At 34.5% G+C, this 17,767-nt stretch overlaps 1 protein-coding gene across 4 annotated transcripts in view; it reads left to right on the top strand.

Moving 5' to 3' along the window:
• Positions 1-17,767, top strand: part of ENOC (cytosolic enolase) — a 183,268-nt gene that overhangs the window by 86,284 nt on the left and 79,217 nt on the right. For all 4 annotated transcript variants that reach the window (XM_089825574.1, XM_089825576.1, XM_089825575.1 and 1 more), the window contains exons 4-5: positions 9,120-9,191; positions 9,339-9,455. In XM_089825574.1, the coding sequence (XP_089681700.1) occupies positions 9,120-9,191; positions 9,339-9,455 (189 nt within the window). The remainder of the gene's footprint in view (positions 1-9,119; positions 9,192-9,338; positions 9,456-17,767) is intronic.

Below are 17,767 nucleotides of genomic sequence, written 5' to 3'. Positions count from 1 at the left end.
GGTCTGTGTGCATATTGAATAATAAGAGAGGAATATTTATTCTTCCTTTATACTTATCAATGGTGCCCCTTCACCAAGGCCACCACTCTTCTGACAATATAATAATTATGTTATCAGTGTAATAATTGTTATCAATATAATTATATTATCACAACCTTTATGTTATCCATGTTGGCCAGAAGAAGTCCGACCATAGCTACAATAACATTAACACACCTTAGCTAGGGGGAATTCCTCTCAATATTTGATTTATGTAGTGATATCCACCATGGCTACTCCTAGAGAGTGGGTCCATCATGACTACTCCCGTGAATGAAAATGAAAATGAACACAAGTGCTCATCATGAAATTATTAGAATATTATAATGTTTCTTGAATGGTCATCTTAGTTAGTCTTTAGTTTATTAGGTAGTTTTTGTTTTTGTCACGATTGTTTCTTTTAGAAACATTGTCATTGTAAATATATATAAGGAGCTTTCATCTTCTTTGTTTAAAACAAGAACTTCGATTGCCAATAACATGGTATTAGAGTGGGTCAATGGGATCTCATAAAATTTGGCAATTTTTTAATAAAAATTTGATACTCTGATTTGGAAATTTTCTAGAATTTTTTTTCAATTTTTTGAAATAAAAATTGTTAGAGGTATTTTATGGAAATTTTTATGGTTCATCTTCAAAGATTTTTGTTGGAAATTGCAAACTAGGTCAAGGGTTTTGACTACGCAATTTCTTGGTTTGAGCAAAATGTCTGTTTTTTTATGGTTGCATGTACTTGTGTTTGAGGCATGTACTTGCATGTTTCTTGTGCATGCGTCTTTACCGCACGAATTATCGCATCTTGCGTGTAAAGGTTTCTTCACTAGGTTTCATAATTTTCCCCTTAAAAATTTTTGTGATAGGCTTTAATATTTTTCTCCTTAAAAATCATGACTGGGTTTTAATAACCTTTACCTCAAAAATTATTTGGTGGGTTTAATTTTTTCCTCAAATTATTTGGTGGATTTTACTGTTTTTCCTCAAAAACAAAGTTTTGTATTTTGTATTTTGTAATTTTATTTCTCGGATTCTATTTGGTTTTGATTGATTTTTTCACCTCAAAAATCATATTGGGTTTGATCAATTTGTCACCTTAAAAATTGTGTTGGGTCTTTGCCAAATTTTCTCCAAAAAAAAAATGATGCTTTGTAAACTTCAAATATCTTGTAGTCTATTTTGGGGCATCCTGCTCATCTGCAAATTTTGAAGTGTCTTCAATTTTTCCTCAAAATCATGCTAGCTGTTCCTAGTGTTTGTCTCTCTCTCTCCATGGAAGAGCAGCTCAATTTTCCAACATTAGTTTGGATGTTTTGTGATGATATTTAGTCTAATGTTTTGTTGATTCTAGGAGGGTTAGTGGTAGAGTCGATGACGGGATCTTGTCTCTTTTTGCAAAGCTTTCTGAAGGGGGCACCCTTCTTTGTTATTTTTTGGACGAATTTTGACTTCTCGGTCATTAGCATTTTGTAGATCGGAGTGGGTCTCAACAACAACATAATGTTATGTAGAATTTGTGACCAAAAGACAACAGTTAGACAATGACCATTAAGGGAGGGTATTAAAATATTATAATGTTTCTTTAAAGCTCATTTTAGTTAGTCTTTAGTTTATTAGGCATTTTCTAATTTTGTCACGATTGTTTCTTTTAGAAACATTTTCATTTTAAATCTATATAAGGGGCTTTCATCTTCTTTGTTTGAAACAAAAACATGGATTTACCATAAGAGGAATCACTCAACGTGATGCATCACCTCATCATGGCATTCACCATGGCTACTCATAGAGAGCAAATTGACACAAGTGCGAAGTCATGGATTCTCTCACATGACATCCACCGTGGCTACTCCATGTGTGGAAAGAAATATGTAAACACACTCTCATCACGAAATCACTCAATTTGATGGCATCATGAAATCTCTCAACATGATGTCCACCATGGTTACTTCCATGAGTGGAAAGAGAAACAAGGGCTTTCACCTCGATGTTCTCCATCCTAGAGAAAAAATGCATTACAAGGGCTACCTCAAATTTCTCCATCTCAGAGAAAAATGTACTACAAGGGTTGACACCTCAAGTTTCGTTGTCTCAGAGAAAAATTCACTATAAAGGCTAACACCTCAAATTTCTTTGTCTCAGAGAAAAATGCACTATGAGGGATGACACCTCAAATTTCTTTGTCTTAGAGAAAAATGCACTACAATGGGTGACACCTCAAATTTCTCCATCTTAGAGAAAAATGCACTATAGGGGTTAATGCCTGAAATGTCTCCATCTCAAAGAAAAATGCACTACAAGGGCTGAGACCTCTGATTTCTCCATCTCAGAGAAAAAATGCACTATGAGGGTTGACTCCTCAGATTTCTTTGTCTTAGATGATAATGCATTACGAGGGTTGACACCTCAAATTTCTTTGTCTTAGAGAAAAATGCACTAAAGTACATCTCAAGAAATCATTGATGCTGAGACCCCTTCTCAGGAAGGGCCTCATTCTTGATAACTCCAAGCATGTCTCAAAAATGTGCAAACTTCTCTTTGGCAAGAGGCTTAGTGAGAATATTGGTTGTTCTTTAATGGTATTGTACCTCAATTGAACAACATCCATTTGCACCATATCTCTAGTATGGTGATATTTGATCTCCATATGTTTTGACCTATTCGTGAAATACAAGATTGGAGTGTGCATCACTCTTGGTGAATCCCAAGCTCGCCAAGTATCCATCTATCTAGGAATGTCAAGATCTAGGTGTCCACATAAAGGTCTTCCAGCCTACATTCATGGGACCCCATACCATGAATTATAGTCCTCTGGCTGCTACAATTTCTTGTTCACCAGAGAAACCATCTCAATGTGGTCTACTCCCTTTAAGCCAATATGGCCAAGATCCTTGGATGTCAAATGAATCAAATCCTTTAGCTGCTCCCTCTGTCATGAAAGCATACACTTCTCACATGGAAGATATCTTGCTCCAAGAGTTTCCCATGTCTTCAAGCGTCTCAACTCATAACATCATCTGGCATGATCGAGATCACCGTGAACCTACTGTGATAGCTTGGCTAGGAACTCTTGACGCAATTGTTAAGTGCACAACTTTTGTAACTGCCCTTTGTGCTTTGAGGAAGATCTGTATCCATCTTTCTTAAAAGAAAACAAGCAAGGTGGGCGAAATTCCTATGTGGGAACTGTCATAAGATCGAGCCCTAGACAGGAATATGACCATCCTGAGATCAGAATAAAATCCCCTTGCAGTCTGCTTCCTCTCACTGGGATACATTTCAGTCTCAGTATTCCTTTATCATAGACGTATTACTGAGTCATGGCACTGCTAATTTGATATCCTTATTCACCAAAACAAACCAATCTCTGTGTGAAATAATCGGCAACCGAATTTTTACAGAACAATCAATCATCTAGAATCTTTCTATATAGAATATTTTCTTACCCAAATCAACAAGTGCTTCAAGCAGTGTGAAAAAACTTTCACTGTGTTTTCTTTTTCTAAGTCATTATTCATCAGCTGTCCTCCAACCATTGTGTTTGCAGATGCTAACGATGACAACATAACTGCAAATAGCAGAGAATCTTGACACTAAATACATTAGCAATCAGAATTGGTTTCTGCATTGTGCTGCTAATATGTGAATCCATCAGAAAAGTTCCCAAAATCTCCAAGAATCCTTCTGGATACTCAACCTGTCTTAATGTTAGCGCACCTGAGCCAACTGAAGTTCCCATTGCATTTGCGGCATCATTGACACCTGTATTCCATGCAATATAGAACCCACAGAGTAGCGTTAGATAAGAAAGACTCTTTGTTTTCATAGGGAGGCCGTTTGCGAGAGATTTTGTCAGTAGTGGAATAGCGATGGCTGCTAATGTAATGCTTCCTGAAATGCTAAAGGCTGGGAGAGATATTAAATGCTTTTGACATTCCTTGCACTTTTTGATTCTGAACCTTAACGCTTTTCAACCCTGGAATCACTGCTGCTCATTTTATAATCTTTCTTCTCTTCCTTGTCAAAGTAATTTCTCTCAATATCTTCTCCATTAGATTTACTAATCCAATCTACCAATAGGAACTTCTGAGAATTAGTGTGTTTCCTTTCCCAACTACACAATCAAATGTTGTGCTGCAATTGAGCATTGAAGATGGATGGATCATCGAAAATTACATTGGCAGTTATAAAGAAATCCTTTGTTAAAGAAGTATTTCATCAAATTAGCTATCAGCTATAACCAAATATTGCATCTCACAACTACTATGCTTTCTCGTTAAGATCGTAGTCCTTCACTACCAATATAGTGTGGATTAAATTATATGGAAGTGGAATGAGCTTGAAACTGAAACAAGAAATATTTGTTCTAGACTGATTTAATTGCATGTAGGAAAATACTGTGGAATCACAGCAGGTGAAGTTGGAGGCTGCTTATGCACTTAACCAGAGAGGACTGCTGAACCTTTTGGTTATTTTTGGATCAAATCTGAAAGATTTGTACCTTATTAGGTTACGTATGCACTTTGCCTATCAGTTGGATTTATGCATTTGACCTAGTGACTGGTGGTCAAATTAGAGGTCATTTATCCAGTCAATCAGCGAAGTTTAGGGTGGCAGTTGACCTGTGTGTTAACACCTGTATGCAGGTACATGTATGCACATCTCTGCATGTTTGCACAGTGTAAATACACATATTGTATGCATGTGTGTGTTTACATATGTGTATCTATATATCAGTGGGTATTGCAGTTGTGTGTATAAATATATCCCCGTGTACATATTTATATGTATATATACAAACATATATTCATGTACATATTTATACACATTTATTTTTATGTATAAATGGATGTATGTTTAACATACATGTGTATATATATGGGAATCTGTGATGTAATTGGCATATACTACCACATATTATGCATATATGTTGGGGCTTACAGCCTTTTCAAGTAAGAAAACAAGAGAAAGGGCATATTTATAAAAAGCATAATTTAAAAAAGATGAAATTAAAAATGATTGTTATGGAACTTCAAATTTCGTACAAGAAATTGGTGTTTTTCAAATTTAATTTGTCTTCATATATTGAACTTTGGTATTTCTCTTTACGAACAATTTGACAATCAAGTAATTTAAGCATTAAAGCTGATTCATATTCCTTAGTAATACTTGCCATGATTTTTCAGCATAGTGGCTTGTGTTAAAAGCAATCACTAGCATCCAGTGGAATGGTTAACATTAAGAAAAATTCACAAATATTCCTTTGAGGCCTCTTCTTCGTTAACAATCACATACCTGAGAGAGATGAAGTCTGAACAAGATTAGCAAGCTTCAGTCATGATCAAAAGCATGAAGGAGCAGTCATTCAAGTTGTTGTCAGTGCTTTCTAGACGTGAAAAATAACAAGATAAATTTGTTCAATCAAGCAAATGAAATAAAATGATTGCAATATTGCCTTCCTTCCAACAACGATCTGTTGAAGTCAAAATAAGTAAAAAACAGCTAAAAATTGCAATAAACCATGATTACACAAAATGTAGGTATTTTAATAGTAACCTTTTTGTCAACATTTGAGAAAACAAGCTGCAGAAATTTATTTCCACTAGTCTATAACACTGTTTTTATTGGTGGAAAAAATTGCTAAACCTGGTGATTTGTGTATACTTGTTATTTTTTGCCAATGTATGCTTCTATGTTTAAAATTTAAAACTAATGTGCTTTAAAAACTTATTTATAAGGTTACAAAATTCCAAGTTCAGGGATTGCGGATCATAATTAATCTATCCAAAAAATTACCATCTTTAAAGCAAAATGCTAAAAGTTACAAAGAAAGGAAAGAACATAAAATTGTAAACCTACTCTAGGCATGTTGAAATAAGAGCTTACTCAAGTGACCTAAATATAGGCCCTCCAACATGTCCAAGAGTAGAAGCTTCAGTAAAAGTATCTTCTACTAATAGGTAATTTGATAGATGATCTTCTTAGTGATTGTAATGCAGCTTAGTCTTCTGAAAAGTGAAGGATCCTCCAAGGAGACTTGAAACCTTAATTACCATTCCAATGACAACTAAATCTATCTTTTTTTCTTCATCTCAGGAACTCGTAAAATTATTAGTTACCAAATTGTAAATGGAATGGGTACGGGTATTTGGGTACTGAAATATATATATATAGGTATGTTCATACAAATATGTGTGTGTGTGTATGTATAATATATATGCAGCTAAAAACTAGAATTAAGTTTAAAATGTCATATATGAATACATATGCTAAACAAAACCATTACAAATTTCAAATTTTGAAACAAATCATTCTAATTTATATTCAGGTTTCTGTATCAAAAAGATCAAGCCAGAATCTTGTGAATGTTTTCTAATCAGCAGTCTTAAGTCTTAAAAAAGTATCTAAAAGATCAAACTAGAACATCTAGACAGGCATTTAATAACACAAATCCCAGATGTGTACCCACAGGAGATTCGTTTTAGAATTTGATTCCGGTGTACTTTGTACCCAGAATTGCCCAGAAAAGTCTCAAGATTCAGCCACTTAGGAAAAATCGAAAGACCAGATACCCTCATGTCTGTCATAGATGAGTTACTGAAAATTTCTACTTGTCGATGTTTCCACTTTGTAGAACTTTAATGGCTTGATCAAATGTGCAATTGAGAACCATTACCTAGGATTTGGCAAGGCTGCAAAAGCATTGTTGAAACTGTTGGATGGCTTATGCAAAACAATAGGCAGCTAAAAAACAATTGAAATCAAAACCTTGCCAAAACTTGTCAAAGTCTAAAAGTCAACACTCAAAACCTAGGGTTTGTGCATGTTGATCAGAAATTTGGGAAACAACCTTAGATCTTGAAGTCAAATGCTGAAAGTTTGCTGTCATACTCTCCTGCAAAAAATAATTTTAGTGAAAATCTAATGAAGTTTAAGTGGTGCCCTATAAACCTGATGAAAATCTCTACATCTGATAACTAACACTGAAATTTGCCCATGATATAGACTACTTGGGATATTACCGTTTGAAACATGATATGGATGATTATATGCGTTCTAGGAGAGTTACAACCATCAGACTTCTAATACCTTCCAGATGATCTTTCTGTCCATTTAACCTAAGTCACAAGGTTTGAATTTGAACTTGAGTTCGTGAATCATAAAATTCAAGTGAAATTCGGCAAGGGTAAAAGTCCAAGAAAAAAAGTGACATTAAATTTGAGTTATATATATTTGTGTATTTTCATATATTAGTAAGATATCTACAAAATTGTCAAAATAGTTTAACATTGTGAAATAATTTAACTAAATAACTCAATATCATTGTAAAATAAAATAATATTTTATTAAATAACAATATCATATTAATCATCATAAAATTTGGATGAAGTTCAGACAGGGTAAAAATTTGCTGAAATGTAAATTTTGCTTCTGGATTTGAATGTGTGTGTGTTTTCTAGCATCAACATTTTGGATCATACTCCGTGATCCATCATCAAGATGAGAGATTGTAAGAATGAAATAGCATGGATGAAATTTGGCATATCCTGTGACTTAGGTCTTAACCACTTGAAACATACTATTTCTTGATTGGTGGACTCTATCTTTGATTGGACCAGTAAAGATTGACTTGCACTGATTTGGCATGCTTCATGAGCATTTATGCCACTCAAAACATGATCAATATTTTCAAAGTGCGCTTCTCACTGGTCATTGCCACTTAACATGGTTGAAAGTTGAAACAATCTAAGGGTGCTCTTTAATCCTATTCATCACATCAAACAATGGCATTGTCATGCTTGGTACTCTCGACTTGGGTAACTGCAACCCACAACTTACTTAAACCTCCAAGGCATGCTTGCAGAGGGATGCCGTCATCTAAGGATGGGCATAAACTACTTGGAGTGCTCTTGGACTCTTCCTGCCATTTAAAGTATGCCTATAAACTGCTAGAATTATTTCACAGTGTTTATAGCCACTTATATATTGACAATTAACTATTAGGGGCACCCCTTTGTTGTCTTTGCAATTCAAATCTGGTATTTTCCTTCTAGGCATGCTCCAAAGAGATACTGGCTCTTAACCCCAGGCAACACGTTGTTAGGTGCACTTTTCTCTTGTCTTTGCCATTTTTTAGCTCTTAGTTTGGACTTGCTTTAGACTGATATATAATTAGGCAAATACTAGGTCTTTGAATGTTGAGCTCCTTGGTCATCTCTTTTGCACATTACTATCACAAACTAATGGTAGACCTTTAAAAATGCTAAACCTTGCTCAGAATAGGACAAGAAACCAAGGGATCATCATAACACTCAGCTTTGATGCACAAGAAATAAAAGGATGGACATGAGAAAACATGTTATTAGGACTTCAGTCTTGAACAATTTGCAGGGTTGCAACACCCTCCTATGAGGGGAAAGAGCTAAGCTGCATACAATGTACTTGAGATAAACCATATTGATTTGTTGGATAATACTTTATGAAGTTATGTGAATTGTTTTCCAGTTCGGCTGTTTCATAATGAGCAAATAAAGTCTAGTTGCTCAGAGTTCCAAACTGGTGATGCTTCATGCCTATGGATATCAAGGAAAGCCCCTTTGCATAGCAGTGGGTTTTGATAGTAGCCTTTACTCTTGTCCAAACATTTCTTTTGGCTATTGTCTTATGTATTAAACATGATTTGATTTTTTTTTAACATAATTAAAATATTTTGAATTTATTTATGCTGTTTTTCTTTTATTGTGAAAAGAAGGAAGACGGCGAGTTTTTCAGAGTTAAAGAACTCAATCTTCAGCTTCCAGTATCATTGCCCTGCTGTTTTGTGAAAGAAGTGAATTTTATTCTTTACATTTTCTTGTGAGAATCAACTTTTAGCTTTCATTTGCAATATAATCATACTGATCTTTTTTCAAACAAAAAATCTAATTTGTCTTTTTCCTGACAAGAAGAGTATATCCATGTTCTAGAAATGGAATCTTTATGCTAGGATAACATCTCCAAGTATGGTACCTTACAAAAGGAGAGATTGTAAACTTAATTATTCTTCGAGTTGTTTGTTTTGATGTGCTCATGACTTGTCTTTATTCCAGGGAGAGCTTGGAGCAAATGCGATTTTGGCTGTATCCATGGCAGTTTGTAAAGCTGGGGCTGCTGAGAAAGAGGTGTGTAAATACTAGTCTATTTTATTTATTGAAAAAATGCAACTTCTATTACTTGTAATTAAGATTTCCATTGAACTTTTGTAAATATGTTGAACTTTTATTCAGGAATTTAAATAGTGAAGTGCAACTGGTGATGTATGTTGGCAGGTCCCACTTTATCTCCATATTGCCGATCTTTCAGGAAATTCAAAATTTGTTCTTCCAGTTCCTGCATTCAATATAATTAATGGTGGAAAACATGCTGGAAACAAACTGGCTTTTCAGGTATTGAATTGTTGGCATAAATTATATTTTTGATCGATGAATTATCTACTACAGTTGCATCAGGAAAATGTGAGTTTTATAAACTTCCTGAGCATACAGATTATTTTTGAATCCTTTGAAAATAGTTTCACTGTGTGAATGGACAAGAGCATTTTTGTGTTCTCCTAGGCCATGTCAAAAGCTTTGTGTTCATGTTCAAGTTTGGTGAAGGGAAAATTTGAAATGAATATGTCAACTAATAAAATTCAAGTTAAAAGTTATAATTCAATTCAAAATATATAAATCTACAATTTTTATCCTTATTTGAAGTAAAATATTTTATAGTAAATTTAAAATACTGATTAATTAATATTAAAACTAGTAAATTTTAAAAATGTTATTAAGTCATTACAATTCATTGTGAATTTTCTCTTCACCACTTGGTCTTGTGAACGTCATTAAAATTCCTTCATTCATTTCATTTCATTAACCTAATAAGGGATAGGTACGAGTTGCAAAGATTTGGTCATATCTGAAATTAAATTTGCAGCAAAACATACCTCAAGATAATACTAGCTGTACTCCCCTCTGAAGAGAAAACTCAACCATACAAATGCACTCAACACACAATCTAATATCTCGTGAGCAAGAATACAATACACTTACGAAGTCGCTATTAAAATATTTTGAAGCATCAAGCAACCTAGCTACACTTCTCCATGTGAACAAGCAAATTGGAACTCTGTAGTCACACATCCCAATTCATGCTTTCGCATATGCAACTTAGAAGAGATGTTCAATGTAACCGTAACCAACAAACCAAATGTTATAGAAGCCAACCTCAACTACTTGTGCTTTCTTGTATAGAGAGAGGGTTTGCACAAAACTACTAACTGATACTATATAAATCACAAGCTCACTAAACCATGACTCCCAAACTATATTTGGTTCTAATTTTGCCCAATATTAAATATTTTCCTAATGTGACATCCACATTAAATATTTATTCCAATGTATATTGCATGCAAGTGACCTCAAGAATGACTGACCCGTGTGGTATCTGCATCTCCAAGTTGTAGCACAACTAAATATATATTTTTAGATTATTAACTTCAATATTTTATCATGCATGGTGTACAACACACCATTCCCAACATTCTGACACTTGTTATATACATTCCATAAGGTGTCAAAAATAAACTCAACATCAAAGAAATGATCCCTATAGACAACAAGCACAATTTCAACATCTATGTGCTCCATGGTTTCATCAAGATATGTGCATTGACAACTAAGGTGGTCACCATCTCAAACAAGGACCCTCTCATCCTCGATCATGCCTGTTAATGTTTTATAGCATCAGGAGTAATCACTGTTAACTACATACAATAATACCTGCGATCAGTTTGGATTGTAATTGCTATTTAACATTAAGGTTTTAATTAGTATCATTAAGACTATAATTGCTGGAAGCGATTAGTTACGGAATTAAGTTAACATTACTAATTGTTATGTTGGGTGGATATTTTGCAACTGCAGTTTATGCAAATTCAGTTGCAAAATAGGTTGACCAGCCACAACGTATGAGACAGAGTCTCTCCTACCTTAAAGAGAAGGCTTCCCCTTGTCGTCGTTCCTTGAATCAAATCAAGGTAAGAAAGAAGTTAAGAGATGCGTTATAGGGTGTTACTAATATTCTTTCTTCTTTTCAAGAAAGAATCCACTTACTCGCGGAGTGGGTAATGACAAGTTGGATCTCTTACACTACACTTCTATCCAAATCTGGAAACAGCGATACCGATACCAAACACCAGCACAAAGGCTGATGGAGAGTGTACTGTCTTAGATCTATGTCTAGTTTTATCTATTCTATAAGAAAAATCTCTACCATTGGGGCACACAAACTTCCAAAAGTGGAGAATTTCTAAGCTATAAGTTAATTTTAACTATTTGCGTGAATTTGAGATAGTAATATAAGCTACAGCCAAAGATTCTAGTCTATATATTACCATGATTGCTCATAGTCAAAGCTTCAGCTCCAATTGTTTCTTGTATTCACTATGCTCTTTTAAACATACAATAGTAACATGAATGAACGATAATAGAAACAAATCACAATCACAACTTCCAGTTTGTTCTATCACAATTGTTTCTAGTCAAAGCTTCGAATCCAACTACTTCTTTCCATTCACTTTTCTTTCAAGTTCGCATTACATAATCAAAGTTATACCTACACGAGTTTGACAAAGCTCTCTTGCATATAATAAAAGATGATTTTTACAATGATGACACTCCTTTATGTAGGAAAAAGGAGTGAGATAAAGGTGGTAGAAACTCAACCACCTTGACTAAGTCAAACTAAGAATGAATATTTATTGGATTACATGCACTAAAGGTTCATGGAATCGGTTACATGCAATCGGATTACATGTAATCTATCTTCTAAATCTACAAAGCTGAAAATGCTTTTGAAGAGAAAGTTGAAACTTCTGAATCAATTCTATTGATCATCAGCAAAGGCTTTCTACTTGATGATGCTATTGTGGATGGTCTCTGAATTGGGAGTTCTTGTATTCCATGTCACTGCCAGTTGTCATTTTAATACTTGATTTATCAATCTTTTTCTCATTCTACAATTATGAATTCTTATTTGTCAAATTTGCACATTTTGGAGTTTTCAACACTTAGAAAACCTTCTCAATGATGTTCATATGTAAACTTGGAACAACTCTCCCATAAACATCTTCAGTTGATTTCTCTCTCTCACCCTTTTTCTTAAAGTGATTTGGCACATTTCCCCACAATCTCATGTTTTAGAGCCGACATTGGGAAAGTGGAGACCAAATGAATATTGCTTCTTTTGATTTGAAGCATTTCTTCTTGACAAGATGTCTCTATTCTTTGAAGAAATTCTGACATATCTTGACTTGAAGAGTTCGCTACAACATGAAGATTCCAAATAATGAAAACGTCATCTGATGGGATTGGATCCATGAAAGCTTTGGGGTTTGAGACTCAATGATGGATCTGTGAAGGATAAGTGTTTGGAGTATAAATTGGATACTTATCGAATGCTTTTCAAGGCTGGAAATGAATGGAACAACTTGTATTTTGGGCAAAAATAGCCAAAATCAGGGTTTAGATGGTGGATTGCATGTGAACAAAATAGGGCTTTTGCTTTGGATGGCTTAGAATGCAAGTTGGAAGCATATGAATGCGTGTAGGACAAGAGTTTTTATGTTAAAAATTATGAGTTTTGACCGAAATCAGGTTTAGGAGATGCAATTACATGTGGTAAAAACTCATCATTTTACTTGATGAAAATATGTAATCAGGTTTTGGGATTGAGATTACATGTTTAGGAATATGGAGTTGGGATGTATTTTGATGATGGATGAAAATTGAAGGTGAAAGCATGAAAATGTACTTGCGTTCTCGAGGGAAGAGCTCCAACTTTTCTCCAAAAACAAACCAAAACAAGCAACAAAATATATACAAAAGCTTAAAATGAAAAAGAAAAACATACATCTTGCTTTGACTCAAACTTGAAAAACTTCAAAACTTCACTTTGCATGCAACTTCGTTTTTGCAATTAGAGACCTTTGCATTTGCAAAGAATGAAAGTTTCAAACTTTGTCAAATAACTTGAAGCTAAAAACTAGGGCTGCATTTGAACAAATAGATGATAAAGAGCCAAAAAACACAACAAAATAGCAAAGTGATGAAGAAATGCAAACAAAACCAAATTCTTGCACTTACTTGGAGAGCAAAGAGAAAAATTTGGAAAAAGAAGAAGTTGGAATGAACTTATTCTCTCTAAAGTTAGTTTCTACAAGTGTGTTTGTAGTAATGACCAAATGTCTTTGAAAGATTCAAACCTTAGCTTCAAATCGTGGTTTAGAGATGCAAATGCATGTACAAGATGTTGCAAATGTTGTTGTAAATGCATTCCTAAGTGCAGATGGCACTTCTTGGAGTGATTTGCATGTTTGAAATGTTCCTCTCAAGGCAAATCGGGTTCTCCAACTTGCATTATATGTACATGTATTTGATGCAAATGCTCTTAAAAAGCCATTTCCTTCCAATGGTTTTAGGCAAAATTGGGTTTGGAAAGCCTCATTGCATGACACACCTCTTCTCCAAGACCAAAATCAGGTTTAGAAACTGTTATTGCATGGATGTTTTTGCCTTGGAAGAGAAAAAGCGGGTTTAGAAACTCTTATTGCATGGATGTTTTTGCCTTGGAAGAGGAAAATCAGGTTCTCCAAAGACAAATGCATGTTTTAAAAATATGCAATGAAGATGCATATAACTCTTTCGCAAGTCCAACTCAAGTTCAGAGGAATGCATTACATGCAGCGTTTTTGCATGTAAATGCATTTGCAAGGCTTTCTCTTTCCAATGCCTAGGGAAAATCGGGCCTAGAAAGAGCCTTTACATCGAATGTTATTTCTCTTGAGAACCAAAATTGGGGTTATAAGGTTGGATTGCATATTTAAAATATGCATTGGTAAAGCATAAGTCCCAACTTTTTCCCTCCAAGAGAAAAATTGGGTTTACAAGGATGGATTGCATGCAAGGCATTTTCTCTTAGACCAAAATCGGATTTTTTAGAGGAGATTACATGTATTTTTTTTGCATGCATTTGGATGCTGCAAGTCAAAATAGGGCTTAGGAGAGGTCGTTGCATATTTTTATGACTTGCATTTGCATGTATTTGAAATCCTTTGGCAAATCATGGTCTCAAGATGTTTTTACATGCAAAGAGGAAATTGGGTTCTAGTGGATGCATTTCATCTATTTCATTTTAAAAATAACATGTAATGGAGTTGCATCACTTAAGTTTTCTATTTAGCACATGTCTATTTAAAAATATTACTTAAAGGGGTCAAATATATATTTACACCATATATTTTACATATTATGTGTAAATGTATTCAAAAAGTGATATTTCACTTAATTTAAAAAAAATATATATATATTAAAATCTCGACATCTAATTAGACTATAAAGTCATAAAGTCACTTAAGTGATAAAGTAACTTAAAAAACATAACATAGTCATTTTAAGTTATATTTTTCAAAAAGTGCATCTCAATAGTAGAATATAAGGCCAAAATTTTAAATATGCAATTGAACTTGGAGAATCCAATTTTTTGGGCACTTAATCCTTAATACCTTTTGAAAGTGTGATTGAAAGCAAGAGATTGAAGGAAACAAAAAGACTAAACTAATCTAAAAAAACACTCAAAAATGCAAAAAGGACTTTGAAGGCCTCAAAAATCAAAGTATAGGCCAACAAACTGAAAAAATGAAAAAGACTTGAAAAGAGCCTTTAGTGAAAAGATTTTATTATATGAATTGGGAATGATTGATTTACCAATTTTGGCCAATCAAATAGTGAATTATCTTAGAGGAATGCGAAACTCAATTCGATAAGTTTCGTAGTGTTGTCTTCATTTTGTGGTGACAAAATGAAGGACAACATGTTACACAATCACATATTGTTGTAGTCGAAGGGATGTTATTGAATGGATGCAATCAATGGTGATGACACATATATTTGATTGTCTCATAGATTTTCCAATGCATGAAAGATAAGGTACCATCTAAATGTGATGACATATTGCCACATAGAAACACCATTGTATTCAAGAACTTACACTAAATCCAGTGATAACAAATATGTCCAAGCAGTTGCCAATAACTCACAAAACAATAGGAATAGCAATCATATCTATTTGCTAATACATCCAAATAATCATATCTTTAAATCAAGTTATACTTACCATTACAAGTAAGCCTTTTCCAATAACATCCAACCCAATCCGCACTGGCAAGTCCTTGTATATGGGCTACCTTACTGGTTTTTCTTGGTGGGCTGGTAATGCTCGACTTATTAATTTGTTAGGCAAGTTACTTGGGCTATTGATTCTAGAACATAGTGAAGGGAAGCTTTTGTGGGAGGCTTATACCTTTTGAGAATGTCCCCTCCTGACATTGTTGATATTTATGTTTAAAAAAATAAAATCTATTATATAATATTTAAACAACGAAATTTTGAAGACCCTCAACTTTGTATGATAATGAGAACATCCAGCAAAGGGCACATATACATCCTAGAACTTTCATTACATGGATACTGCTAAATTTGAAATCAATTAGAGAATTGAAAAATCCACCATGTACACCTAGTGGAACTCAATTTTTTGCAAAAAATGGTCTCCATTTTGGGAATAATGTTAGAGGTGGTGAGGGATGTCAAAATTGTGTGCTCAAATCAAAGTAACGAGAATTAGAATTGGATCAGAATCGGCAAGGTCGAATTAAATCGTGAATCGGCCATGAATTGGCTATGAATCGGCAAATTTAAAAAAACCCTTTAAATTTAGAGATTTTAACAATTTAAAACTTATTTCATGCACCCTTTATTGAATATAACTTAAACACACTATAACATCATCAAATAGAAGTTAACATACATAAACATGGAACATAAATGATAAATCTATCATCTACGTAACTACGTAAAATGTAAATTGTAGGCTGTAGCTGAAGTAAATAGAAATCATATGATCATAATGATTCAAATCATAGATTCAAACAAAAGCTACAAAACAACAAACCCTAGTTTACAATTTAGTAAAACTAAAAAACATTCAAGATTTGCAAATGAAAACTAAAAAAAATGAACAAAAAATGCATAATACACTAACATGCAAAAAAAAATCAGCACTTACCTCTTGCAAATGAGTTGAAGAGTGTTGATATTGACTCCTTAATGCTCCCAATGCAATTTATGGCCTCCCTAGATGGACTTTTGATCTCTTTGGTGCTCTTCCTTTTTGCCGGTTGGAAACCTATGGTTTTTCTTCTCTTCTTCTCTCTCACTTTTCCTCTCTTCTACTCATGCTTAACAATTAGAAGGCCCTTTAGGTTTAAAGCAAAGAGGAAAAGCCAAAAAGAAGAAAAAAATGTGTTTTTATAAAAAAATCAAGCCAACTTTATTTGTTGCCGTGGCCGATTTTTGCTTTCGATTTAGGCGATTTTTGCCACGAATTGCTTGAATTGGTGATTTAGGCGATTCATGGCAAAAAATCGGCCATGCTGATTCACGGCTCCAAAAAAATTGCCTGGCCTGAATCGAATCGCCAAATCGGCGATTTATGCGATTTTCAAGCGATTCTCAAAACTATGGCTCAAATGCAGCAGTCAAAACTAGTATCACTGATATCTACATGAATATATAAAGAGGGAGCCAATCTATAAATAGATATAAAGTTCATCTAAATGTAATGTTCCTGTTATAAAATAAATAATAAATTAAACATTTGTAATGGGCCGATTGATTTACTGTATCTCGGACCCATTTTTATTTTTGTTTCCGTAGTTTGTGGCACCATTGGCTATTTTTGTACACCCTCGGAAAGTTTCCCAACGGGTATTTAAGCACGGCTTGTAGGTTGTAGTTGGTATGCTTTTGGATTATATTTCTCTGTACTGCAGATTCCTGTTGGAGTTCGGGATTGTTCGCCATTTTGAAATTGAAAGATCTTCCCTATTTGGCTCGTGCAGTTTCGGTGGGATTCAACCCTCGCCCTATTCCGTCGTTGCTCAACTCGGTTTCTATCTAGCAAATTTGGAGTGCTTTTATTATTTGCAAATACTTATCAACTGGTGAATGTTCTTTCATACTTGTACGGGCATTATTTGGTGTTTGAAATCTACATTGTTGTTTGCCATTGATTTAATAATATTAGTTAGTAGTTTATGGTGTACACCTCTCTCTCCATCCTCCACTTGCAAATCATTGTTACACAACCTACTCGTACGGACCAGAACTCAGTTTAATTGCCCTCCATCAAACTGTACGACATTCCCCTTACAGACCGTACGGTCAACCACTATACAATATACGGCTTCACATTTTTATTCCGCCATACTGTACGGACCCCCTCACATTCCTGCCGTACGACCTTTAGTTCCCACCGTACAACCATTTTTCTCATCGTACGGCCAATCACCATACGAGTATCATACCGTACGACCATTAGTTCCAAGCATACGACCAGACACCGTACGGGTACCATTGCTTCTAGTGACCGTACACCACATTTTCTAGACTCACCGTACGAACATTGTTTCATACTGTACGGTTGCTCTCAGCCCTCCCAGTTTGCTCGCCTTCCTTGCACATTGCCAATTCGAGTGATTAGTGTCCAAGCCTCTGCTAGCAGGAATTGGAACATTACATGGTATCAGAGCACTTCGATCCTACTAGCTTGTGGACAGTGAATGAGAGTTTATAGTCAGAAGAGAAGAAGGACACATTCC

The sequence above is a fragment of the Cupressus sempervirens genome, chromosome 4 (assembly GCF_028749045.1).
Source record: "Cupressus sempervirens isolate cs-2001-9-10 chromosome 4, ASM2874904v1, whole genome shotgun sequence".
Lineage (NCBI taxonomy): Eukaryota > Viridiplantae > Streptophyta > Pinopsida > Cupressales > Cupressaceae > Cupressus > Cupressus sempervirens.
The sequence above is the reverse complement of the archived record's forward strand: the minus strand, read 5'-3'. Positions and strand labels throughout refer to the sequence as shown.